Source organism: Aythya marila (genome assembly GCF_965140915.1).
Source record: "Aythya marila genome assembly, chromosome: 15".
NCBI lineage: Eukaryota > Metazoa > Chordata > Aves > Anseriformes > Anatidae > Aythya > Aythya marila.
The window spans coordinates 9,338,959-9,366,619 of record NC_139056.1 but is presented as its reverse complement, the minus strand read 5'-3'; the positions used below and the strand labels follow the sequence as shown (position 1 = coordinate 9,366,619).

General features: G+C 37.1%; 1 protein-coding gene across 2 annotated transcripts in view; it reads right to left on the bottom strand.

The window, feature by feature from the left end:
* IQCK (IQ motif containing K) overlaps positions 1–27,661 on the bottom strand; it is a 56,158-nt gene that overhangs the window by 19,148 nt on the left and 9,349 nt on the right. For both annotated transcript variants that reach the window (XM_082772853.1, XM_082772854.1), the window contains 4 exons: positions 24,679–24,731; positions 24,482–24,559; positions 13,952–14,036; positions 7,186–7,297 (listed from right to left, as the gene is read on the bottom strand). In XM_082772853.1, the coding sequence (XP_082628979.1) occupies positions 7,186–7,297; positions 13,952–14,036; positions 24,482–24,559; positions 24,679–24,731 (328 nt within the window). The remainder of the gene's footprint in view (positions 1–7,185; positions 7,298–13,951; positions 14,037–24,481; positions 24,560–24,678; positions 24,732–27,661) is intronic.

Sequence of the window (27,661 nt, the reverse complement as noted above, 5' to 3'; positions counted from 1 at the left end):
GAGCAATCAAAGCGCCAGCTAAGTACGTTACATCTTTCTGATCTCAGGTAAAGGCTGAAAGAAACATACATTTTCCTTCCACTCAAAAAGAAATTTAGTAGCTCTATGCACTAAGAGTTCCACAGTCCTGCAGGATGCTATTCATTTCCCCACTTCCTTTTCTATAGTAATTTTCATGCAAAGTCTTCGCATGTTATACCCCCAAGCAACTCTCAAAATTATCAATAACTAGTGTTGAAGGAAAGAAGAATAAAGAGTAGCAAAGTAAAAAAGAAAAAAAAAAAAAGAAAAGAAAAAAGGAGTCAGAGAGATGCTTTTAAATGTGCTTTGAAGTGTGGGGAGAATCAGTGGTTTATATGAGGTTACATTACATCCTGACCTACCGAACCAAGCAGACATACCACGTAGGGTATGGTTTCATATGACACAGTAGGCACAGGACAGATTAGCTGATCTAAAAGCCAGCTGCCATCACACGTGGGCAGTTTTCCTTGCCTCTATTACTGCTGCACCATTTCCCTTCCACTGGAGCTAAGGGCTGTGTCATTACAGGGCCAGTCAGCTGAGTGGGCTGATCCAGCAGAACACTAACCCAGAGGGCTGCAGCACAGAGCTGGGAGCAGCGCTGTGGCAGGTCAGCCAGCTGAAAACGACTCACCATGAACAGCCACGACTGGGAGAGCTGGGAAAAGGAAAGGACGGCAGAAACCGTGGTGAAGGAAGCACAGGACTACCTTCTTAATGGGCATGTTGTTGGTCACCTTAGCTGCCCACTAAAAATCACACTTTGGGTCCCTGCTTAAAAAACAAACAAGGAAACAACACTCAAAAAGTGTTTTGTTCTGGGTTACATTCTAACAAAAACTAAAATGTCACTATTTGTTTCAATGATGATGACTACACTTACTGAAAATGAGAAAATAAATTAAGAATGTCTTTGGGCTTTTTTTAATTACAATATAATGCCTTTGGACTTAGTTATTATGATATATATACATTTCTAACTTCCTTTTGATATCCTTTCTAAGTAACACACTGGTCTATAACACACAAACATACTTTTATAAAATTGTAAGCATTTGGACAAAACATACCCGTGAAATAAGTATATGTAGCATTGTGCCGAAAGCCACAACACAGCAGAACCTGACTGTTAGCTTGCATTTTGGCTGATATTTCACAGAAGGTATGCTGATCTTTCTAGTAGTGTCAATAGAATCGCATTACTCCTTGAGTCAGCGTTTTCTAAAAGCTATTTGGCAGCTCACCATTCATCCCCTACAGTTAGATTCAACACTATTTACAGCATCTACTAAACAGAGTTAGAGTCATATACAAATTTAAGAGAGACTTCATTGTTATTCTTAATGTAGTTAACTTTGTAATACACTGATATATATTTAGTTTCTAAAAGTTCTCCTTTTTCTTTTGATTGTGAATCCCATTGCTCTGTTTGTGACATCTGAGTTTTTTTGTAACAACAAGCGCTTTGTCCAGTTTAATGCAAAGAGCTCAGTGGTTTAATTGAAGGGGAGATTTCACAGTAACTCAGTTCGACCAAAAGCCTAGAAAGACGAGCTTAAAAGGTAGTTGTGTTATGCTATTCATTACTGTATGACTGCTCAGAACCCACTTCAGTGCGAAGCCAGCTGGGTTAGATTGAATCACTGATGAAGGCTGCTTAACCCAAACTTGTTGATTTTACAGTGAAACAGGGTTTAACAATGTTAATAAACAGCAGAATAATAACAGCAGAAATAAGAGCAGCTGGAGCACTAACAAAATTAATTAAGGCATTACAGCTGAGATTGATAATGAAAACCCCTGGACAGTAACTTCTTTAAGTAGTACAGCTGTTTCCAGATAGCCATCTGTCTGCGCCCCTCGGCTATTTTATGTATGGATACTCTTAAATTAACTTAGCAGAGCTCAGTTAAATCATTACAGAAACAATTTCATAATATTGCAAGCTAATGTGATATAAACAACAAGAATTAGCACTGGTTTAAGAAAAAAAATTGAAAAGAAGCAATTTTACAACATACTTTGAAGTGGTGGAACAGCTGTGTCCTATAGTCCTAAAATAATTAATCTGATGACAGGAAAGCTCTGTGAGGGTGATTAAAAGGAAATTTGTTTTTCCTTCTGAAATAATTAGTAAAGAAGGCAAAGGAAATCTTACCACTGCATTACTCTCCAAAACAACTTAAGTACAGGTTATAGAAAAATTCACTTTCTTCAGGGACAATTCTTCGAATGAATCCAGCTGCCAAATGGCACAGGCCACTTCCCCTCTCCCCACTTTTCTTACTACCAACATTTTGAAGATGGCTTCATCTTATCTTCTGAAAACATACTCTGAATTTCAAAAAAAAAGATCTACTTGTATCCTTTTTTTTTTTTTTAATAATATCTACTTTTTTTTTTAAACCTAAACTCTTAATAAACCACAAGAAATAGGCTATGAAATCCCATAAAGACTTGAAGAAAATGTTGGTCACTACCAAAATTTTCTTTACATATAGTTACATCTGCTAGAAGACAAGCACTTATGTTGGATGGATTTTATTTTTAATTATTTCTGTACACTGGTACTAATTACTGTTATCTTTCATCTTCCAGCTCTAAGTTACTAAAACTAAGAATTTTCCACGCAAACAACCCACATATATGTGCACACATACAGATGCATGTTTTTCCTATTGTTATGTACTCTTTTACTCCTCAGAATGAATTATTTTCAGCTATAAAATATCCCTTGAGCAATTGCATGGGTTGGTAAATGAAACCTGACATTTGTGGATTACAATTGCAATATAATATGAATAAATGTTAGGAAAATCTATACAGTTCTCATAACAAATTGCTATCACAAAAAAAAAATCGTGACACTTCCCGTTTTCAGTATTTGTACTAAAATAAATACTGCACTGAAGAAAATTCTTAATGTTCTGAACATTTCACAGTGAAGTGAAGCATTGACCAAAAAGTCCTGCATATAGCAAAGTGCAGACACAGAAAAGTGTGCCAGCTCATAACACTTTGCATTATATAATGCTGAAATAGCAAGACAACCAAGGACGCCATGATAAATAAAGGAAGGTTTTGAACATGATGTCTTTTGAAAAATAACTTCTATGACAGCTTTAACTCTTCCTTTTCACAGATTTCATTGTGTGCAAATATTCCTAGCTGATACTTAACTGACTTTATTATTTAAACAATTCTACGGTGAGGCTTCTGTAGACCATATTCAAACGTAAGCCTTCACAGCTGAAATACAACAGGCAGGAACAGCTTTGATTGTGGTCCTTGCTGTTGGCATAGATGTGCAGAACCATAAGGGTGTTGTCATTCATTACTGTCTTTGTTAGTTCTGGGCTGCCTCTCAGCGTATCTAAATACCCCCTCAGAGGAATCTACTCCTATTTGTACTGGCACCAGAACTGTTATCAGTGCAGGCCAGTCCTTATGCTAACAACAGTGAATACTGAGAAGGAGCACTGTAAGAATGTCATGCATTTTGAAGTGTATGCAGAACACCAACTAGTTCTGCCATCAGTGTTGGACAAGTAGGTTTCTCCATTGAATACTGTCTAGTGAACTTAAGTTTTAATACATACACTATAAATCTTCCAAGATCACAATGAAAGCAGATTTCACTGGACATATTCCATTAAACAGCACCATACAGCTGAAGCTAGCCTGCAGGAGTCTCCATCCAGCTCACATTTTCCCTGGAGATCACAAAGAATGGCTGTTTGGGCAGGAAAACACTTCCAACAGGAAGCTGCTTTCCTCGCACTTGCAAACATGCAAACCACAGAACTATCCAGTGGCTGCTGCTGCTGTCACCATCTGTCAGTACAGGAAAAGCACAACTGGAGTCAGACCTCCCTCTGTGTAAGAGCTTTGTCTAACATAGGTGAGCCAGGAGCAGTTGCTGAGGTTGTCCAGGCCCTGGGCATGGTGGCCGCAGTACTACATCCACCTTGCGTGACTCTTGCAGCTGCCAACATTAAATCACCTGGCGGTACCAGCCTGTGCATGTGACTGGCAGGTTAAGCATTGCAGATGACAAGAGGAGGAGGCACAAAGAGGTAGCTTCTTAACATCTTACCTTGTACGACAGGATGACAGTTGCCACTGATTCATTTCGTATTATGTGATAAAATTTATTATTATGCAATTATGTAGATTACTTCAGAAATCCAGAGCAACAAGTTAAAACAGTCACTTCCAGTACTGCCTGGAGTTTGCAAGTGGGTTTAAATACTCTTCCACTTCACACAATAGAGGAGAAATTGTGGTACAACAGCACCATGTATTAAGACATCTATTTGAAAGATTTATACTATAACGACTGCACCTCGTGTCCCTTAGAAACATCCAGTAGGAATACCTACTCACCCAGTTGTGATTGCAGAAATAATTGGTGTTTTACAGACCTCAGACTGCTTAACAGCAAACTCAACACTGAGTAACTGCAACACTGCCCTGACTGGATCTCTTCATAACTAGTGCTATCCAACAGCTATACAAGTATAACTAGGAAACAATTGGAAAGAAGTTTAAGGAATCAAAGGCTTGTCGACAAGGAAGCTTGAAAACATAGAGACCTTACCCATTTACAATTTTGTGTTTGCTGGTATTATGAAAATGTAGCCCATCTGGAAGTGCCAGGATTTCACACACAAAAAAAATCTAGCATTAGTTTAAAATGTTGTTATTAGCCCCAAGCACCCATTACATTTATTTTATGTGAAGGAAAAAAAGACATCAAAATATGGAAAGCTGAAAACAAGACGCTACTTTGTAATTCCTGTTGTTACAACGATTGTTATTAGTGACATATTTTCCCCTTCACCTTTAGGCAAACTTTTCTACATAAGATTACAAGCACAAAGGGAAATGTTTGGAACTTTCATGTCATCCTTTTAAGCCTGATCTACTTGTGACTGGATAGATAGACTGGATGCACAATAAAAAGTGAAAGAATAATTGCAGTGCATTAGGTTAATGACCTGACTGCTGTTAATTCCTTTGGCATTTACTGAGCATGGACTATTTTATAATTAAACTGCTTGGTAGAAAAGTTTCATTGTATCATTTATTAAAAAGCAGGACGATTTTGAAATTAGCAGTAGCCACAAAAGGTTTGACGACTAAAGTTACTGAAGAACTGCAAGACCCTAATTATATTTATATTTAGGTCAGAGGTTGGACTCGATGATCTTGAGGTCTCTTCTAACCTAAAAATTCTGTGATCTGTGATATACAACAAGCCCTAATTGCCCCAGCAGTGATATTAATAAGTACTCTTTGTGTACGGACATCCTTACTGTAGTTTCTAAAACAAAGCATACAGTGAGAATGTCAAGCACTCAATTCCAGAATACCCTATTTTGTATCTGTGCATGAATACAATAACTTCACATAATTTAGAAGAAGAATTAGCTTGCATACAAAATAGTGAAAGAAACAACATTTGAATGAAGCCGCAGTTGGAAAAATTCCATGTCTCAGCTTGGACTTTAAATGTCTAGAAATTGGGCATGTTGCTCAAGAAGTCTAACCAAGAAAGCAGTGACAAGGCCTGGAGACGCAGTGAAGAGAAACAGCTCCAAACGCTGACCTACAAATATGCAGTGCTTCAGTAAAAATGCCTAGGTCATTTGACAACACTGAGACCAAAGGCAACCTGTTACAATGAAGCTGCCCAATTCCAGATTGCGCATCAGCGATTTTCTGCCTCTTGAAATCCAGTTGATTTTTCTGGATAATTGGTATCTGACTGACCAGCTCTCAGTATTTTTAAAAACTTTCACAGAAAACTGATTCTAAACTCCCTTACCCTACAAGAATTCAAACGTAAATCTCTCTTTTCCCAGTGAAGTCCCACAAACTCAGAATTAGGCCATTGACCCTTTTGTGGTCTGACCTGAGGAGGTCTAATACTTGCCACTGACTGTTAGCTCCTACCAATCATCTGGAGGCTGGCATTTCTTCAGCTGTGAACAGTAACCAGCTATGAGAATACCACCTCAAATTCTGCTCCATTTAACCAAGCTGTGGGCTTCTGAAAGGGATTATCCCTCTCTCCCCCAGCTCACTTCCTCTGTTGTGGTACATACAGGGGTCACATGAAAACGATGTCGTAGGAAACTAACACTAAAACCTCTCACTGATCCAAAGCCATAGTGCACTTAAACAACGGCTGAAATTGATGCAATAGATACAGGGTGGGACAGCCCTTCTGGCAGGTCAGAATGAAGGACCACACAATGGTGACTGGTAAAACAGAATTTTCCCTCTCAAGAGCTCACGAGCCATATAGCTGAACAACCTCTTCTACTGACTCGTAATTCACATCCCTATGTGTAGTATCACATATGAGTCCAGCCACAGAGGCTGAAAAAACGTAGACTGGTTGAGGAGCTAGCAAATCCTCCTGCGTTGTTATTAGACAAAGAGAACAGGCACAGAAAAATCATTATTATACCACTGTGCCTGAATAAGTAAAGAATAACTCCAGCCCTGTCAGTAAGGCCTCGTCCACAATCACAGCAAAAAGGAAACATGGTGCAGTGCTGGTTCTTAAAGCAACCTGGCCTCATATCCCTCAGCAAATACTGTAAGAACAGTACAGGCCAACTTCTGGAAGTTGTAGAGCTTAGGGATATGGTTTAGTGGGGACTGTTAGTGTTAGGTCAGAGGTTGGACTCGATGATCTTGAGGTCTCTTCCAACCTAGAAATTCTGTGATTCTGTTATAAATAACTAGAGGAAAATGGCAGTAGAACATTTACCAGATAGAAATACTGCAGTTCAGAAAAACTACAACACAACCTGTCTAATAAAAAACAGTACTCGAATGTTGCATAGCTGGTAGAATTTTAATCCTGCCTAGGAAATACTGTGCCACCACATTACCATAGTCCTGTGAAGTTACTGAGCTTTGGCCCAGTATCATACTTTCCATTGGCACTTTCCGTTAGACAAGCGACTAACTTACATAGTAACTGTAAAGACATACCAGGCATTTCCGCCAGACATTGCCTTCTTTTGTCACTCATGATCAGTGTTCCACCGTGTGTCTTATTTCTTAATACAACTTGAAGTATAACAATTAAACACTTAATGTAAAAAAAAAAAAAAAATCATTACAGTAATTTAATCCACTTACCTTTGTCTTCCTGCTCAGTCCAGAATTCTTCCACTCTTTCAGAAATGTGTTCTTCCTCTCTGAACTGCTTTTGCCACTGACGTAGCTCTTGTATTTCCTTATCACAGCGGACCTGGAAAAGGAAAACAGAATATGCAACTAAAATTATGTACATTTGTGTTACCCAGGATGACAAGAGGTATGACAAGAGGTATTTTTTCTGTGGCTGGGCAAATATGTGACATACGTCCTTTTTGCAGCGCTTGATATAAAAGTGTGATCCCAGAGGTTTACAGTTTTCAGCTTAAACAGAAATAAAAGCCACATAATTGACAAACTCCTTTGAAAACATAAATATGCCAATTAGGGGATCATTTTGATTACCAAGGACTCCTGAGAATGTGATTGCAGTGAGACACTCATTCTTTGAGTTAATTAAAATTTAAAGCATTATAGTGAAGGGTATTAGTGCCTTTAGAAAACCACAACACTATAAAACCAGCCCATTGACCAACATAATAGAACAGAAGAGGCACATGAAGGGTCATACAGCAGGAAATTTATTCCAGCAAATTGATTCACACCTGCTACCAGCTGCAAATAGGCTTACTGACAATCTCAGCCACAGAATTTTCACAAACAGGAGAGCCATTAATCTGTTATTTAAAGTAATTGGAATGCATTACATGGTATCCATTCTTTGGCAACCACCCCTATGAAGAGCCTAATCCTGCTTCCATATAAAATGACAATAGTCACAAGCCTTGTCCCCATTTAAGTTGAATTCCTCTTTTATTGCTTTTGTACTGGTATGGATTCTACTAACATAAGAAAGAACTTATCTTTTACCAGTCTACTTAAACTTGCTCTAAGCAAGACTGGATTAAATAGCAGTATGTTGCCTGTCATATACCTTGGCATTCACACAATTACTATCTCCAGCGTTCGAGCAAAAATCCAGAAGAGAAACCATCCCTTGGACAACAGCAGGAAGGGGACATGCTAGTATTTGCTTAAACAATGGGAAGCGTTTATTCTCTTAGAGTCACATTCAAATTATAATAACATTATTTAAAATGGAGTTTCTGTGTGTCTTTTTTTTCTTCTAATTGTTACATAGATGAAATGCCATTACGTTTTAGGACTTAACGTCCTAGTTATTCAGGCCGAAATTGAGTAACATGGTCGAAACAAGCAGCAATAAGATTGGTTTCTCCTAGACATGTTTCTACTTTCATGAAGCTGACTACTTAAATCTTCTAGTGACTTTCTTATATTTATTTTATTCTTACATGATATGGTAATGAGTTTGCTGTGTGATTTGAACACTATTACTCCACTCCATTACATCCCAGTTTTCCCATGATTTCCTGAAATGCACACAGTGCAAAAGAGGATGCAGTTTCCCACTTGTTAAAAACATTAATCAAAACAATATAAATTATTTAGCAAAAGTATTCTTTCCACACAGAATTTCTCCTTTGTGGTGCAACCATGAAAGCAACAGACAGCAAATGTACTCCAAGAGCAGTTTTCAATCCACTTTTAAGAAGATAACTTGCCATATTTCAGATATATATTTCAGTGCATTGACAGAGCAGAAATACAATGCAAGGTTATAGGATCAATACAGACAGGGAAGACTTTTACTTAGTGACTTGACATCAGATACCTCTCAGGCCTCTTAAAATATCCCATTATACTAATACAGGTATGTATTATCTTCTATAAAAGATATATTTAGTTCTTTCAAGGTTAATATAAAATTTCAAAAATTAATAACAACATTAGTTTAATGTTACTAGCTAAAAAAATCAAATTATTTTTTAATTAAAACCATCAAATAATGTTTCAAAAAAAAACCAATATATTAATATCTTAAAATACTGCAAGGTCCAGTATCAAAACCAAGTAGTGAACACGAACTCCCAGATTTTTAGAAATGTGTAAGAAAAAGGAATGCAAATCTGTCACTTTCAGTAAAACAGGTGATAGGAACTTAACAGAATCCTATCCACGCGTTCCAAATATTCTTAACAAACTCTAATTTAGCACAGCTCTGATAATTTAGCAGAAAGTAGCCTCTATTTTGTAAATCAGAGTACAATTCTAGCACAATTAAAAAGCCATGACTCATCGACCAAATCTCAGGTAAGTAATCTAAGGTTCAAATCTTGTCCAAACAACTGATGACTCTCCTGCAGATCAACAAAGCATGAAGCACTGAAGGAGTCTAACAAAGAACTGAGAGAAATAATGTGTCTCTTTAAAAACCCAAGTCACCCGACTGAATCTACATTTGCTGTTAAGAATGGCAAATATTTGCGTGACCTTCTGGGTTTGAGCCTTTGCTAGTCACCACACCTTGCTGGAAAGGAAAATAAATTATGACAGCAAAAGCACGAGAACATTTTGTAAGATATAAAGATAAACCTACTTCATTTTGGATTTAATTTTTGCTCAAACAATATTTATACACAAAAGAGCACTGAATATTTTCGTAATGCTGTCCAGTCTAAGCTCCATAATATTACGAGATTTACATAGTCAAAATACACTGTGTTCAATGCTAGGCAAGAATATGTCACAACATATTCTTGTATATAAGAAAGGATAGTACTATGGAAGGATAACATTAAAGCTTTGGACAGAATCATTAGAGAAAATTCTATTAATGAAAAATTCCTTCTGCCTAGAATAGTTACGCAAATTGTAAATATTAAAAAGACCCCAGAGAATAAATGGCACTAAGCACAGATCCAGCAGTAGAAGAGTGAAGAAATACATTTTCTTGAATTGGAAAAGTGCCTGGAAAATTGATATCTACCAATCAAGGGTTTTCATCAGATATTGGAGTACTGCCTTGGCCCATGACAGATGAATGGAACATCAATAAAAGATGTGAGAAGTAAAGAGAAAAATCTGATGAAAGAGCTGTCAAAAGCCTTATTCCAGCTGTTCTTTCTTGCCTCAAAGAGACCTCTCAAGATGACATCTTCCCTTCTGATCTCCTCAGAGTACTATGCCAGACTGTTCTTGTGTCTCATATATACACATGCAACAAATGACATTATCATTACTCCTTTGGACTACAGTGGCTACCCAATATTATGTTATTTAGTCCTGGAACTTCAAGACAGTTTCTGCCAGGGATGGGAAACAGATAATTTTAATTAAAGTTTCTTTGGAGCAAGCCTTCATATTTGTAAATCAAGCACAAGATTTCCACGGTCACAATGGATGTGGCAACAGCAAATTGCCGTTTTGCTCAAAACCCCCTACACCTTTCTTTATGACAAGTTCGACACCCAGAAACCTTGCCCATTAGGGTCACACAACAGCTACTGTCACTTCTTGGTAGCTTTCTTCTGCTTAGGTCCTATATAAAATTCTGCAATCTAATTAGTTTTCTCCTTTTTACCAGAAAATGGTTATAAAAGTAATTGGATTGCTGTTTGTGTTTCAAAGTGCAGCCTAATGCTTCTGTAGCTAACACTGCTTTTTATTATGGGATTTAATTCTTGATTAAACTTGAAATAAGTACTCATAAATGTCTTTGTATGAAAGATTCTAGCAAAGGCTTTGTGGATGACAGCCATTCTATGACAGCCTTCTATGACAGAGTGACGCGCTGGGTGGATGAGGGAAAGGCTGTGGATGTGGTCTACCTTGACTTCAGCAAGGCTTTTGACACCGTCTCCCACAGCATTCTCCTCAAGAAACTGGCTGCTCTTGGCTTGGACTGGCGCACGCTTCGTTGGGTTAGAAACTGGCTGGATAGCCGGGCCCAAAGAGTCGTGGTGAATGGAGCCAAGTCCAGTTGGAGGCCAGTCACTAGTGGCGTCCCCCAGGGCTCGGTGCTGGGGCCGGTCCTCTTTAATATCTTCATCGATGATCTGGACGAGGGCATCGAGTGCACCCTCAGTAAGTTCGCAGATGACACCAAGTTAGGTGCGTGTGTCGATCTGCTTGAGGGTAGGAAAGCTCTGCAGGAGGATCTGGATAGGCTGCACCGATGGGCTGAGGTCAACTGCATGAAGTTTAACAAGGCCAAGTGCCGGGTCCTGCACCTGGGGCGCAATAACCCCAAGCAGAGCTACAGGCTGGGAGAGGAATGGTTGGAAAGCTGCCAGGCAGAGAAGGACCTGGGAGTGATGGTGGACAGTCGGCTGAATATGAGCCAGCAGTGTGCTCAGGTGGCCAAGAAGGCCAACGGCATCCTGGCTTGTATTAGGAACAGCGTGACCAGCAGGGCTAGGGAGGTGATCGTCCCCCTGTACTCAGCTCTGGTGAGGCCGCACCTCGAGTACTGTGTTCAGTTTTGGGCCCCTCGCTACAAGAAGGACATGGAGGTGCTTGAGCGGGTGCAGAGAAGGGCGACGAAGCTGGTGAGGGGCCTGGAGAACAAGTCCTACGAGGAGCGGCTGAGGGAGCTGGGCTTGTTCAGCCTGGAGAAGAGGAGGCTCAGGGGCGACCTTATCGCTCTTTTTAGGTACCTCAAGGGAGGCTGTAGCGAGGTGGGGGTTGGCCTGTTCTCCCACGTGCCTGGTGACAGGACGAGGGGGAATGGGTTTAAGTTGAGCCAGGGGAGTTTTAGGCTAGATGTTAGGAAGAACTTCTTCACTGAAAGGGTTGTGAGGCATTGGAACAGGCTGCCCAGGGAAGTGGTGGAGTCACCATCCTTGGAAGTCTTCAAAAGACGTTTAGATGTAGAGCTTAGGGATATGGTTTAGTGGAGGGCTGTTAGCGTTAGGTTGGAGGTTGGACTCGATGACCTTGAGGTCTCTTCCAACCTAGAAAATTCTGTGATTCTGTGATTCTGTGATTAATTATTATTACCACAACAAGTATTTTTCTGAAACCTGCTTGTATGTACGCTTTTAATTAACTTTTTATTATCAGAAAGTGCTCAATATCCTATACCTATGGGTCTTTTTTTCTTCACATAGAAAAATCCTTACTGCCTGACACCTTGTTTTTGCTGAATCTCATGTGGTTTTGATACTGGCACATGCAGACAGCTACATGTGGCAGAAACAAGTGAAATATCCATGCAAAGATGCAATGCTCAGTCAGTTGTATGACTAAATAAAGTCTACTGCCTAGATCAGTACGGCTAAAAAGGTATCTCAAAAATGGAGATTCCATACAAGATGTGTCAGTGAAAAATTATCAGCTGTGGTTTCTCACACTTTATATGACACCATTTAAGAATAAAATAAAATAAAATAAAATTACAAGGTTCATGTCTGGGATACTTCTTTTAAAAGCATATCATCTGAAATATTTTCTAATTTTTCAGAATCTACTTTATCATTACTGTGATAAATTCTCATTTAAATCAAAGATAACGTCACCCTGTGTAATAACTTGTTACTAATGATTTTGACTTTATATTCTGATTTTAATGGTAAGTTTTAAAAGCCCAAGTCCTTTCAGTTATAAGAAGCTAAAATATGTAACAGCTAATTTTATAGTCTGAGTTATTTTCTCTGTCTTCTGCTTTTTAAAGCTATAGTTACCCTCTCATTTCTAGGAACTGGTTTAAAATTTTCACCATAGTATTTATCATTCTAAATTTAACACAGTGAGAAGGGACAGTGCCCTTTGGAACCTTCGGTTGAAGCACGAGGTATCTGAGCAACCTTGCACTGCTCAGCTCTAATGGAACTGTTACTGGATGTTTGCCTTTGCAATAATCCACTGTGAGGATGCCTGCAGTGATATTGTCAATGCTAATTAATGTTAGTGTCATCATCTCTGTTCGGAAAAAACAAAAAAACACGGAAAACGAAAAACAGCAAGTGTCATAAAAATCTATCAGTCAAGAAGATCATTTCAGGATTATTTCGTCATCTTTGTCTGCCTGGCACATTAGAGTAGCAACTCTTACGTATTCATGCTTGTTAAAATAGTAAAGAACTTAACAGAGAATGTTTTGTTCTGATTGTGATTTAAAGAACACCTGATGTAGAGACAGAGATGCCTTACTGTCCAACACAATGAAACTAATGCTATAGCTGGAGGCTTTTTACAACCTTAAATTTTGAAAAAGGCAGTCAAAGATGCTTCTTTTGTCACATGGATTTTAAGTCCATTTTTTCGCAAAGCATGAAGGTGTTAGAGCCTTTCAAAGAAAGGCTTCCAGAATCTTTTCAGCATTTTCAAAATCATTTATATCCTACCCTAGACTTAGCACTGCTGTCGCACTCCAAAATAGTAGTATGAGCCAATCTTCTTCATAATTAATTTATGTTCCTCTCTTTTCCCCCTTAAATTGGAGACTGCATTAGTGCTATATTACTACTATGGCTTGCCATACCTGCTTACCATTTTGTTTTTCCTTTCCTTGAATAACAGCCTTCATTCCTTTCCTGTATCTCCCGTCTTGTTCTTTGTCTCAATTTTATCTTTGTTTCTATATGCTTCTATTTCTGTACAGACCTCACCAGTCCTCTTTGTGTACCTCTACACTCACTTAAATATCCCTGAATGAAGCCAAGTAACACTTTAGCAACTAGCCAAAGATCAACTCATAAAAAAAATAATATTCCAACCTTCAGTGGATTTTATGAGGAAAACAGGGTGATTACATCAGCATAAATGCCTGTGAAGAAATTGTAGTCACCAGGCATAAGGCATAGCAACATCCAAAGCCAATGAACCATGAGGGTCTCAACAGCTATTTATAGTATCCCCTACTTAAAATTTATGTAAGGATTTTCCCTACGGCCTTCACAGTCCTACAAATTCAACATCAAGCAAAGTAATTATAGATTACTCTTACCCGATAACCTCTCCAGAACGACTGAATTATTATGCATGCTTCTTCTTCTGATAGGTGAAGAGACAGAGGCATTGGTCGCCTAGGACTAAAAAAGTAAAAAATACATTTTAAAAAAATAAGATTTTGTAAAAGACAGCCCTTACAAGTAAATGACTTTCTTCTTTAGCAATATATTTTACAAAAAAAGAGAAAGGTTGTTCGCGTGCTTGAAAGTTAAAATATCTTATTGCTCTGAGATACTGAGATAAAAGGTGCAAAGAATACCTCCTTTAAAAATGTATTTTTTGTACACTACAATCACTTCTTCCTTAAAACAGTAATATACAAATAGCATATCAAATGCAGTAATCTTTCTTGCTCTTCTACATGGATTTTAAATTCCTACCAATATGGTAGAGTTTGGGCTGGTGGTGGGAAGGGAGTGAGAGACAGAGACATGCCATTTGTAAAGCAGAGAAGGTTCTAATGTGCATGCAACAATGAACAATTTTATCACATAAATATTTATAACTTAATTATTAAAGTCGTACAACTTAAATACTTTTTAGTACATTCAGTTACCTTATAATTTCAGTTAAAAGTGAAATGTACTGAAAAATGAAAAAAAAAGATAGTTGTGTAGGCATAAACATGCATCCATGCTCAGAAACATCTAAAGGAGCCCTTAAAAGGCTGAAATTTTACTTTTGATAATGTATACACATCACTTGGTGATAAAAGAAAGGAACAGATATGTGAAGTTAACAATTTTCAGCCACAATATATAGTAATTGAGAGCATTTCTGGTGATTCTGTTGCAGCTATTTTTAATGAGAAACTATAATTACATTTCAGCCATCACTAACAAAAATTCAAATCACAGTATCAAGCCGTGCTTTGCAAAAAAACATTTTCTATGGATGTTAATTTATTTCTCACATACATTGATCAAAACACATCTATCTGGAAGAGGAAATTACATTAATTTATATGGATTTCTTTTATAATGAATATAATATATAGTCTTTAAAGCCAATAGAGAAATATAGAGCAGTAATGTTACTATTTATGAAAACACCATTTATAAGCAGTAGGCTTGGCACAATGTTAGAATGGTGCCACGCTCCCGGCATGAGACACGGACTGATCACAGCTTTGACTTGGAAGACCACAACATGAGTTTGGACTCAGCAATCACTTGGATTTAACTACCAAATATGTTTTATCAGTATTAGTCTTAAAGTATGCCTACTTGAACAAAACTAGTGACATATGCAAACTCTGCAGGAATATTATTTATAATATTTATATAATAAAGACGCATATCCTACAAAGACCATAGATAAACAAGCTATTCATCCAGTTCTGCACTTACTGGCTAAAGCATTACTTCTTCTGTTTCTTTAGGAAATATAAGTATATTCCAGCTCAGGCTAGGAGGCTTGACAGCTTACATTTTCCTTTCACTTAATTTAATTTCTATTAGTCTCTGCCCTAGTAAGCTTCCTATGCTCTCCAAGGCCTTTCTCTTAGGGCTTGTCTTCACTGAAGGAACACTTCAACTTTGAGCACAATCTTAACTGTTATCTAGCACTCTACTGACTACACCGTTTGAGTCAGTACACTCAGCTAAATTGGTCTCATCGTCATGTCAGCTGGGTTTTGGCCTACATTTATTTCAATGTGAAAGAAAAACTCAGTCTGTTTGGAAGAGTGGAAATAAGGCAAAAATAAAAAGAGGTCCTTCCATTAAGCTAAACAGTTTTAGTTCTGTGAACATTAATTAGCATTTCTACCGCTCAAGGGAATTTATAAGTGCTAGATAAGCAAGGCTTCCTGAGCTAACTCCTATAATCAGACTTAAAAATATGAAGTTGGACTGTGCTGGTTTGGCTGATAGGCTTTCATTCACTGTTCTATTTTTGATCTTTTTGAAAACCAAATCTTAGAGTGTAAAAATCACAGGAAGACCTACATATTTTACAGCAGTTATTTCAAAGACACTGAACTTTCCTAAGAAGGAATACATCTGCAAGGCCAACTCTAGCATTGCATTGCTTTCATTTATAAATTATAAAAGTATGTAGTTTAGAATCCCACACTAAATTTGAGAAACCAATATAAAATCAAGCATAAAAAATGGGACTTAATTTTCAGTATGACATTCACTGGCAAATATCAATCATTTCAGCAGGGCAGCTTTAGAGAACAAAAGTTATGTCAGGTCCATTTTTATCTAAGAGAATATATGCAATTGGCTTCAGGTCAAATAAAAATAGAATCTGAGCAGAGGTAATCACCCATCAGCAGTGAACAAGGAAAAGAGGGAATATGTCATTTGTGGCAGAAGACAGCTGTATGACTCCAAGAAGATTAAAACTGACAGTAAAATGCACAGTAGCTACATTCTGCTTATTCGGTCTTTGATTACGCACACTCTTAAATGTCCACACACTAAACATTTTAATATCTATTTTGATATCTATCATATATTGAATAAAGTAAGTTGCACCTGTAAAAAAGTATCAATAAAATGTTTTTTCTGAAGTATATATTTTGCCAAACTTGAATAAAGCAGGCACTGACCAGAGGACAGTTAAATGCCAATAAATGTGTTTCTTGCTTTCTGAGCAATCAAGATTTTACAGATCCTGATTATGTGCGATACTTACTAATTACAGTACATTATGCAGGTAGAATTTAGCACCCAGAAGAAACAAAAAAGGCTTTCATTAAATAGATGTATGAGGTACTGAAAGACGTTCTTACTGAAGGCACGAAGTATCCATAAAAATTATCTTATCCTGGGCAGACTACAGTCAAAAAAAAACAACCATGAAGATGGACTAACCATATTAGTTCCTTTCCTGTTAAAACATGGTAACAAGAAACAAGTATACTGGCTCTGTGGCATAACTGACAGACAATTGCTGTTAGAGCAACACTAGAGTTATAAAGTCCCTTGGTTTGCTCAACCCAGAGCAGGCCAAGGGTAGGCCTCATGGCGGCCTGCAGCTCCCTCACGAGGGGAGCTGAGGGGCAGGGGCTGAGCTCTGCTCTCTGGGGACAGCGACAGGACCTGAGGGAACGGCACGGAGCTGGGACAGGGGAGGGTCAGGCTGGGGGTTAGGGAAAGGTTCTGCACCCAGTGAATGATCAGGCACTAGGACAGCTGCCCAGGGCAGTGGTCATGGCACCAAGCCTGACAGAGGTCAAGGAGCATTTGGACAACGCACTCAGACATAGGGTCTGATTTTGAGGTGGCCCTGTGTGGAGACAGGAGTTGGACTTGTGGGTCCCTTCCAACTCATGAAATTCTATGATTCTATGTGTGTCTCATCTCCTCCTGGAGAGAATCTGGGTTTCTCAATGAACTTGCAAGGAGGGGGAAGAACCTCCATTTTCTTGTCAGCAAAACAGACAAGGAACCTGCACCTTTTTGTCAGCAAACAGGAGCAGGCTCACAGTCACACTGATGGACTCTGTATACAGTCAGTATGGTTGTGCAGCTAAGTCCAAAAACCTCAGTTGTCACTAATCTCCCATCTGTCCTACAGATAGGTCTAACTCCTTCCTTGAAAAGGAAATAAAAATAATAATAATAATAATCAAGGAAAAAATCACCATGTGTAATTCAGGATTTTGTAATTGCTCTTTTTTTTTTTTTTTTCTTTTTCCCCAATCCATTTCCTAACAGTAACAGAAAACCTCCAAATCAAACCACCAGTCTTGCAGCAAGGTGCCTGCAAGACCACTGTGCTAGCTACAGAGCGCCAGTACCTGTGACAGGATGGAGTGCAGGTGACAGTGAAGTACCCAGGTGCAGTCAATAAATGATGAGGGTTTTCTCTCTTTTCAGAAAGCTAGTCTCTTGAAATAATGAAGTAACCCTTCATAACAAGCATCAGGCCCTCTGGAGGCCTGGAAGTTTCAAGATGACAGCCCAAACCACTCCACCTTTAATTTGACTGTGATGGTTATTGTTCTTGAATATTTATATCATGTATGAACACATGCAATGACAGAGTCACTACAGAATTCATAATCTAAAAGACAAAAGAACAGACCAAAGAATAGGAAGAAATACAAGACAGTCAAATAAATGACCATGGTGATCTGCTTAACTTTTAAAAAAGGATTCTGATAAAGTATTAGATTTGGAAAGTACTTTTGATTGTTGGCCTAAACAATCAAAAGATTTTCTCTGTAAATTTGTCAAAGTAGATTTCTTTTAAATTTCCAGTATTTCTTATTCCCACTCAGAGAATCTAGAAATATTATAGTCAAAAAAAAAAATCTATAAATGTTTTTTTTTAAAAAAAAAGGTCTATAGAATCTCTTCTTATACATACTATTAAGTATGTAATATCTACCCAAAAAGCAGGAAGACTACTGCTGACAGAAAGTGAGACTGAAATACTGATTTATCTGACCTGGTATTTAAAAGCAATTAGATATATTAACCACATATTACGGTATCACTGCATGAACCTCACAAGTTTCCAGGGAAAGATTCCTACAGACACTTGATAAAAATACTCCTGGAACATTTCCACAGGCCAAATTGAGTGTGAACTGAGACCTCTCTTAACATTATTAGTATTAACGCAACCATTTGACAGTCAGAAAGAAAACACTAACCACTGGTTTTCTTTTGCAGTAATCTAAACACACTATAATTAGAGAAAACATTTGAAGAAAAAAAAAATCCTCATTAAGAAAACATTTTTGTGCATTATATGAAGGGCATATTTCTGAAGGACTGTGAATGTGGGCATAACCCAATTTAACTTTCTGAAGAAAGGAAGTGCAAATGAGCAGACGTTTTGAAGTGTGACTCCTGCTAACTGTCTGAACTCTTCTCTATCACCTTCTCCAAGTAACAGTTCCTTGATGCTGTCAATAGCTAAATGAAGAATAAAAAAATAAAAACACACAATATTTTGACCCCTTTTGCCTGCTTCTATTCTCTGAATCTTCCACAGCTTTGCTGGCTCATGCTTTTTTACTTTGAAAACCCTCAAACATAAAGGCAATAGATTGTGAAGAAACAAACATTTCACTTTTAAATCATCTGTTTAATTGCTATCACCAAAAGAAAAAATATGCAAACTTCAGACTTGATTAATCTTATGGTTTTTGATAACATAAAAGGATGAATAAATCTAATGTAAAATACATTAGTGTCAGCTAGATATATTCAACCCCTTCCACACCTCCATATTCACAGTGCTGGAAAACCCAAGAGTTTAGTCCTGCTTTCCTTTCACCACAAAGCATTTAGGAAAAAATATCTACTCCATGCAGTTTCATTCAGGTTATTACCTACTTCTACATAAAGACTTTAGAATGGGGACAATTTTGTGCATCCATTATCATTCGTAACTGTAGTAGCAAAAAAAAAAAAAATAAATCTAGATAAGTTATTGGCATTTAGAAATAAACTGTTACTGTCCCCAAAATATTGCAGTACAATAAAACTATAAAAATACATTCAGAAATATTATCAAAGTGGTCATAATGATAATATGTATGCATCTGTTAACACAAACTATTGATATAGTTATCTACCTATTTATAATGAAGGAAAGATGTAGTAAAAAGAAAATATGGTATGGAACTAACATGAGACATTTGGTAAGTAAGGACGCAGGGTCATATAACAGAGAATGAGGTAGAACAGGTGAATGGTAACAAGAATACAAGAGAACAACAAAAGAAGAAGAAGAAGAGAAAGCACAGCAAGAAGCCAAAATAATAACACAAGAAGTATCTTTTGTCTTAGTTTCTGTCTGAAAACTATAGTGGCTTTCTTCCCCCTTAATATGCTCTCTACACGTGCAGAACTTATCCATTTTAATGATAAAACTCAGCTCTCCCTTTGTTGCCTCAATTCTCTCCTTTGTGGGACAAATATTTATGCTTTCTTTAAGAGTGCAGCACTGGACTGAAGGAAACCAAACATAGACCCGTTCCAAAGTCCACTGATGTCAGTGGAGAATTTTCCATTTATGTTTGTATACTTTAAATCAGACCTCATATCCTATAAACATGAACAATGAACAGTAGCATCAATAGTCTCTAATTAGTGCTCTAACAGCAACATTAGGAAGACATCACAAACCACTAATACAGTTTCAATTTTCTCATTGCCATTTTGACAATCTTTACGTAAATTAAGGCAAGTTATGGTGCTGCATCAGGATTTGTAGCCATAAAACCTCAGCCTCATAAAACACCATTATGCAATATAAATATTTTATATATAAACTTTGTGACAGAAGTTCTGACAATGCAATTTTCCAAAACACTGTTTTTAAATCAAAAATTTTTATCCTTCATTAATTTGACATTCCAGTAACGTGGAAGAATTCAATTCTTTGCTTAGATCCACAAAGAATAAAATCCATACAGACATATCTGTTGGATTTTTCTATTATAATAAGTAAAGATGCTGCTAATTACACTAAAAAGGTAAAGATCAAATTATTAAGAGAAAAATAAAGAGAAAACATCACGCAAATGAAATCTATACTAAAAAAGGCTAACTTAGACATAGACCAGTGAAATACAAGTGTGCAAAAAGCAAAGCCTGTAGAAAATGGGCATGTTATGGAAAGAAAGAAATCAGTCACCCATGCAAAATTACCCCAATTGGCCATCTGAGAACTGACAATGAAGTCAACTGTAAAGGCAGCTGAGACCAGCACGCTTTGTCTAATTAGAATACTGGGAATGGATGAAGGGGAGAAAAAAAAAATCAATGCGTATAAATTCATATGCAGATATTTGGCAAAAAGCCACTACTTCATATTTAGTAACCATTTATAAATAAGTAAATAAATATAATCTGGCCACTTTATTAAAGCAATGATAAATTTATTTGCTCTATATTTGCACATTTGTTTCAGTATACACAGATATTAAACCAGGAAATGTGACCTTCTGAACTGAGTATCAGGTAAATATCTTTATACAGAAAATGAGGAAATGCAGATAAATCAGCTTTTGCAAACAAATGTTTATTTATAAAAGGCTTCTTCAGTTCCTATAATCCCTGTAATATAAGCAAAGACTAATCTGCAACAGCCAGAAAAATACACACAGTTATTACTAACCCAGATCCATACACCATTTTCCTTCACTGAACGTAACTTAGAAGATGAACTTGAATGATACTGTCATATTATTAAATCCATGTGACAGCAGACATTTATAATGCCAGTATTTTTCAGAGCAGTGGAACATTTTTATTTAAAATTGTTTTCTACCTATTTCTTCCATTAAATAGACTCAAGAGGGTTGGCTAATGATACTCCTGTGATGCTCAAAATCTCAGCCTATCTATGGTAGAAAAGCAAAGATGAAGTAGGATCAGGGCATAAACACAGGTCAAGCTCTTTCCTTCTCCCTGGTTCAGTATATACAGTCTGGTTACTTGTGATTGAGCTTCACTGCTATTCAACCAGAAACACCACTGGCAAATACTGACAAAAGGCAACTGTGTTCCTCATTAGCATGTTTAAAGAAGGAGTGCAAAAACATCCAAGACTTTAATTAGATTTATTTATTTGACTATATCATTGGTCTTGAATGTAGGACAGGGACATCAGTATGTATGCTAGTAAGTTTCCAAAAACTTTTGTTAGTTGCCTGTTAAAACTACAGCTTTCTGTCTTCTAAAAGGTACAGCTTTAGACAACACAAATTGTGTTGTCTTAAAGTATCTTTAAGACAATACAAATGCTTTGTGCTCTTCTGGAATTGAAACGTAGATTACCAGTCAGCGTTGAAGCTGCTCCCTCTCCTGCTTTTGAAATCTGCTTCAGTAATCAAGGATTCCCACGGGATATAACATTTTGTCAGTGCTGTTGGTACTATACAGGGCACAGCGGAAGACAAGGTAACTATACTAAGGCTTTTATCTAATGATGTCATAGCAATTATTGTAAATACTAAAGCTGGAAACAAATTTGAAGTAATTTTACCAACTTCTTCACCTACAGCAACCAGCTTTTGAAGCTACAATGTTTGCATTCAAAATTCTGGAAGCTGATGCAGTGTTTGGCTCTCCTTTTAAAGAAAAAGTAGGCTGCAAGATCTCATTTAGAAACACATCATATGGGGAGTGAGGCTCTTAAGACTGTGGCTTTGACTATTCTTAAAAAAATTAACATCAAAGAAAAAACTGGAGGCACTGGAAGAGAGCCAAAAAAAAGTCATACTCAAGTGTGGAATATATTAAAAAAGCTGGATCTCTGCAGAAGAAATATTTAACCTTCTTTTTTTTTGTTTTATTTTTTATATCTTTTTAAGCATGAAGACAGCTTCACAATCATAAACCCTATTTTAATACGGTTTAGAAATGTGTTCCTCTTTAATAGACCTTCCATTATGCTTTTCAAATTTAGACATGTAACTAAAAAATCAACAGAAGAGTTTACTCCTTAAACCTGTAGCAACACCTTTTTCTTCTGTTTCTTTAATATACCATCTAAAAGGTTGGAATAAGGAAGTTTCCCATGAAAACCTGACCAACAATTTTTAGCATATTCTGTTACATATATTCTGATCCTATTAAAACATAAAACCTGTACTACAGTTAAAAATGGAAGTGACAATAAAATGTACAGATTCAATTACATTTTAAATGTCATATCCAGGACATAATAATAAATTCTCATTCCCATTTAATATTGCAATCTTTCAGTTTGCTCTAATAATGATTACTTTATAAGCAATACTTGTTGAGAAATCTGTAATTTTAATGTGTTCACAAAAAGTTGATTTTTAATAAATTATTTTTAAAGGCCTAATTGTTTAGAGGATTTCAGATCAAGTGTGTATCAATTTAAATAGGACTCTGACTCTTCAGTGTCCTTGTGGATCCGTCACTACGTTATTCAGGAGCCCAAGTCCGAACAGAAGCTATGAGTCATTCAGGCTGTGATTCCACAGTGTATTTCTCTTGCTGGCAAAGCTGACTTAAGCAGTTCCTGCCACCACCTCTATATCTTACCAGCTCATTTGTTCTCTTCACCTTGCCCCAAGCCCTTCATTTTAATCTTTCATTTGTGCCAATGCAAAGGCCTGCCTGGCTCCCAGGTGAACCAGACTGGAGAAACAATCTACAATTTAAATAGCTATACAAACCCCTTATATTTTGGCAGAGGCATTTCTAGCTCAGGGGAAGTCCCTGATCAGAATAACCAAGCATCTTCCCCAACAGGGTGATATTAGGCTGGCTAGAAGCATGCTGAAGAACAGGAGAGAGCAGGGAACAACTTAGGTCACCTTTACTTCCAAGAGGAAATGTTTGTAAAACTGATCTTTGTTATCTTAGGTACAGATGTCCACCCTCACAATTCGATGGTATCAGAATTGCCTTACTGTCCAATGGCTCCTCAGTATGCATAAGAATTGAGTAGGACAACCCTACTGCATTAAACAGGAATTTTGTTGGCAAGGCCAAGTGATTTAGAGAATGAAACTATTACAAGAGTCCCATCAATGGTAGGTTTGAACAACACTGGCTGGGCAGTACGATGTAGCAGCAGGTACCTGAACGTAACAGAGTTGAGATGAACTGGGTCATCACAGAAAGAAGCTCAGAAGCTTCCTACACAGCTTTAACTACATGACTACCTCTAAGACAGCCAAAGTAACTGTGTCTTAATCACCAATTTGTCTCCAAAGACCAGTAAATGCCAATGAGCTTTACTCTGACTCAAAGCTTAAAGCTTCTCCAAAGGATTTTACTCTAAATTTCACATGACAGAAGTTCAAGAAAGCTCAATTTCCACGTAAGTAGCATAACAAAACAAACATGCCTGCAAAGATGCTCATCTCTAAGTTTTAACCAACCACCAATCTAGTCTCCAATTAAGTTTTCTAACAGAAAAGTTCTTCCAAATCTAACCTTCATTTTTTTTTTTTATTCTCTCACTGTAGCATATTACTTCTCTTTTCTCATACAACAGCTAGATTGAAAACAAACTGTAACCTCAAGGACAGTAACATTTTCTCAAAACTGATGTGTCGCTTGGTTCTACAGTAATAATGAGGAACCTAAGACTGAGACTGCCAAAAGAAATGTTCATTTCTCAAATGCAAAGTCATAAATATCAGCATAAATGCATTCTAATGCCAAGGATTATTACAGGTATTTTCAAAACTGCTACTTACAGCTAGGGAAAGAACTTCTAGACTACGTATCCTCAAATATTTCCACAGCAACACTGAAAACATTGCTTTGTTCCTTAAGAGAAATATATTCATAATACTACCAGGCTATTCAAATGTCCCACACTCTGCAACAATTAAAATGTTTAAGAATTCTAAACCAATTTATCTGAGAACAATGCCGATACAAAATACCTTGCAACTAATGCATGGCAAAGTTAGAAAGCATCACATAGTTCTCTGCTGCACACAAGAATGGGCATTCAGAGGGGAAAATTATAATGCATTGAAGCTCTATTACTTTTTTGTAATAACTGAAGGAAAAGAATAAAAAGATAAAAGGTTACTCTGAATACTGCAATAACTTACTGGTTCTTTAGCCAGTTGTTAACAAAAGGAATGGAAAAGAATTCTGTGAATGACTCATCTTTCCTCTTTGGGTTGTGGCTGATAATGAAAAAAAAAAAATAGAAAACAACTTAGTTTAAATTGCAGCTATTCAATTTGTAAATTAATGTATTTGAATCACTGGGCATAATTAATAGTAAAAGCCATGATCAACTTACTTGTATAACCACTCTGTTAGGAAATCACAGGCAATAAATTTCGTCCTTTTTCTCTAAAGACAGAAGATAGTTTCAAATTATTTATTATCTTTGGATTGGTCACATGTTTTTACTAGTGGAGAGGAACAGAAGCTAAATTGACTGCTTTTATTAAATAAAATATACAGTACATTACTCTGTCTACTTTAATATTGCTACTGCCAACAGCCAGTGGCTCAGCCAAAATTTTAGACCTTTTGTGGAATGCTTTCAAGCCAAGTTAAAAAATGAGTGAGAAAATTTTACATATACTATCTTGATATTTGCTGCAGTATAGCTATAACAAATATCTCTGAAGGGCAATCTTTCTTAGTGGCAATCTCATTGCAAAGAAATTAACAGAACTCATATATGAAAATCTGTTGTAAATTACTTGCCATTCTGTTCAAAGCTCTGTTATCATACTTAAAATACTTCATAAGATTCCAAGGCTTAGAAAGAACACCAATGAATATTGTTTCCTCTTGCATGGAACCAGCTTGAACGCATTGTGCATACTTAGACACCCCCCCAGCGTATTATATGGCTGCTCAGACAAAATCATCCACTGGGTAGTCCGGAAAAGAAGGCACAAATCAAGCACATGCAACAACAATCACAGACACTGTACACACTGCAATCAGGCAAAAAAAATTCAAAGTCTGGAGTCTTGGAGCAAAATGATAGTGCCCTTTGTTCCCACTTCGGAGATATCTTCACCACTAAGGGGAATTTGGCAAAATGCTTTGCAGTTAGGTATCCTTAGCGAGTCACGCAGCCAGGCCCTATTTATCTGGACTGCACTACATGCTATAAAATACTTCTTGAGTTCAAAATTCAAAGCATGAATTTTGATCAATACAGAATTGATTATAGCCTTTCTTTTCTTAGAGGTTTCCTCTCTGCATTACATCCTTGCAGATTAAGTGTACAAATGACTACAGGTGCTTATTCAGCATTTCAGAAACCAGAGTAGCCACGATACAGAAAACACAACCTAGACTGCTGGTCAGAATAACAGAATTTATCTAGTTTCTTCCAGACCACTCTTACACAAGATGTGTTATGGACATACACAACCTGACAGTGAATACTTAGCCCCTGCTGAAGAGAGGCATTGAGTGCTTTATCAAAATAAAGCCGTTTAGCAAAGAGAAAGGTTATCCCTACCCAGAAGGTAACCCTTACCCTGTCAGATGGGGGACTCAACTGCAATTATTACTTTTTAGGAAAACAATTCAACCTGGTCAAATGCATTTGTGATACTGCTAGATAGCATGAAAGAGGTTGGAGCTTTGAATAAATGTAAGAAATGATGGAAATACTACCACTTGCTAAGAAAAGTAGAATAACTACGTAATCAGAGATTTAATGCATGAAGGATGACTTGACTCTATGTATTACCTTCATCATACATGTCACTCCCTGTGCTGCATGAGTATGAAGTAAAAAAATCTGGGAGATGTAAACAGAGGCAGAAAAGAAGTGCTCTATATAGCTTCATGGTTTGGGATACTAGCACATGGCATAAATTGATGGTCACTGTTAAATTCCAGCCACAGGTGAGTGGATGCGAAACATTACACAAGGTGCAGACTGCATGGTGAAGGACATGGGGTAGTCACGTAACTAGGGGATGACAATAGCGAGGAATACAGTTAGACTGTTTGGCAGCCCTAGATAATTCCCCAGAATGCATCTACTTTCCAAGGTGAATCTTATCATAGGTAGACATACACTTGGGCATCCACAGAAAAGAAAGAAAACTGCTTTGAACATGACAACACAGCTATCAGTCCTGCACCCCATGTGTCTTTATGATCTCTTTCATGACAAAAAAAAAAAACCTTCAGGGTTCATACAGAGCTCCATTACAGTGCTTGGCTGTGTGGAAACACACATCTCCCTAATGAATTTTCACACTTGTCAGGATAATACCAGGCACTGTTCCTGGAAGCCAAGCACCTAAGCTTTAAGAGACCAACACCTTCACTGGAAAGATTTCTACAGCTTATTTTAGATGATAAATTTACATTTTTTACTTGAACAGAAGCTGAAAACAACAGTGTCTGATCATTCTCATACAGCTATTCTCAATTACAGTACTAAACTGGGTCCAATTACTCAGTGAATTCTTTCAGAGAATAAACTCTATACTTTGACAACAAAATTCAATTTAATCTAGCAGTTTTAATTTAATCTGTTTTAAGCAAATTGTTTTTCCTTTGCAATAAATTTGCAGCAATCAGAGCAGTGTTGTCAAAACAGTTATCAAAGGAAACAAATTCATTTTATTCTTGTCAGATTCAGTGAGCTTATCAGGGAAGAATTCAATCTGAACATTTTTTCTTTTGTTATTTTTTTGCCAGGAAACAGTTCACTTTGTCAGTCAATTAAATCTTTAGTTGCACAGCAGTGAACATTTATAGAAGGAAAAAATGATATAAATTGACCTGTCTTTGACACATTCCTCCTATGCTACGTGAATCAGGATAAACACAGGAAATATCTGCACAATGTGCATTGTTAACCTGCAGATGTCTTTGTGAACTAATTATAATTAGAATTTATTTTTCATTTTTCAGCTTAAGTATGACTTGTTTTGTAATAATCATACAGAAACATTGGTGATCAAGGATCAGGAGATTGAAAAGTTATCAAAAGATCTTCTTCCATTTACTATCCCTGATCTAACATACTATAAAATAAAACATATTCCATATGATAGGTTAAAGGTTGGACTAGATGATCTTATAGGTCTTTTCCAACCTAAATGATTCTATGATTACAGAGTCTGCTACAGCAACCTCTTTCTGCAATTGCCAACCAGAATGAAACATCAAAGTTATGATAATAAAAATGTTAAACATCGATCAGTTTTAATTTTGAAAAATGAATGCATTACTTAAGTCTCATGAGAGCAGAGATTTAAGAAAATAGTCTTTCCCCCAGAGACATTTGACAG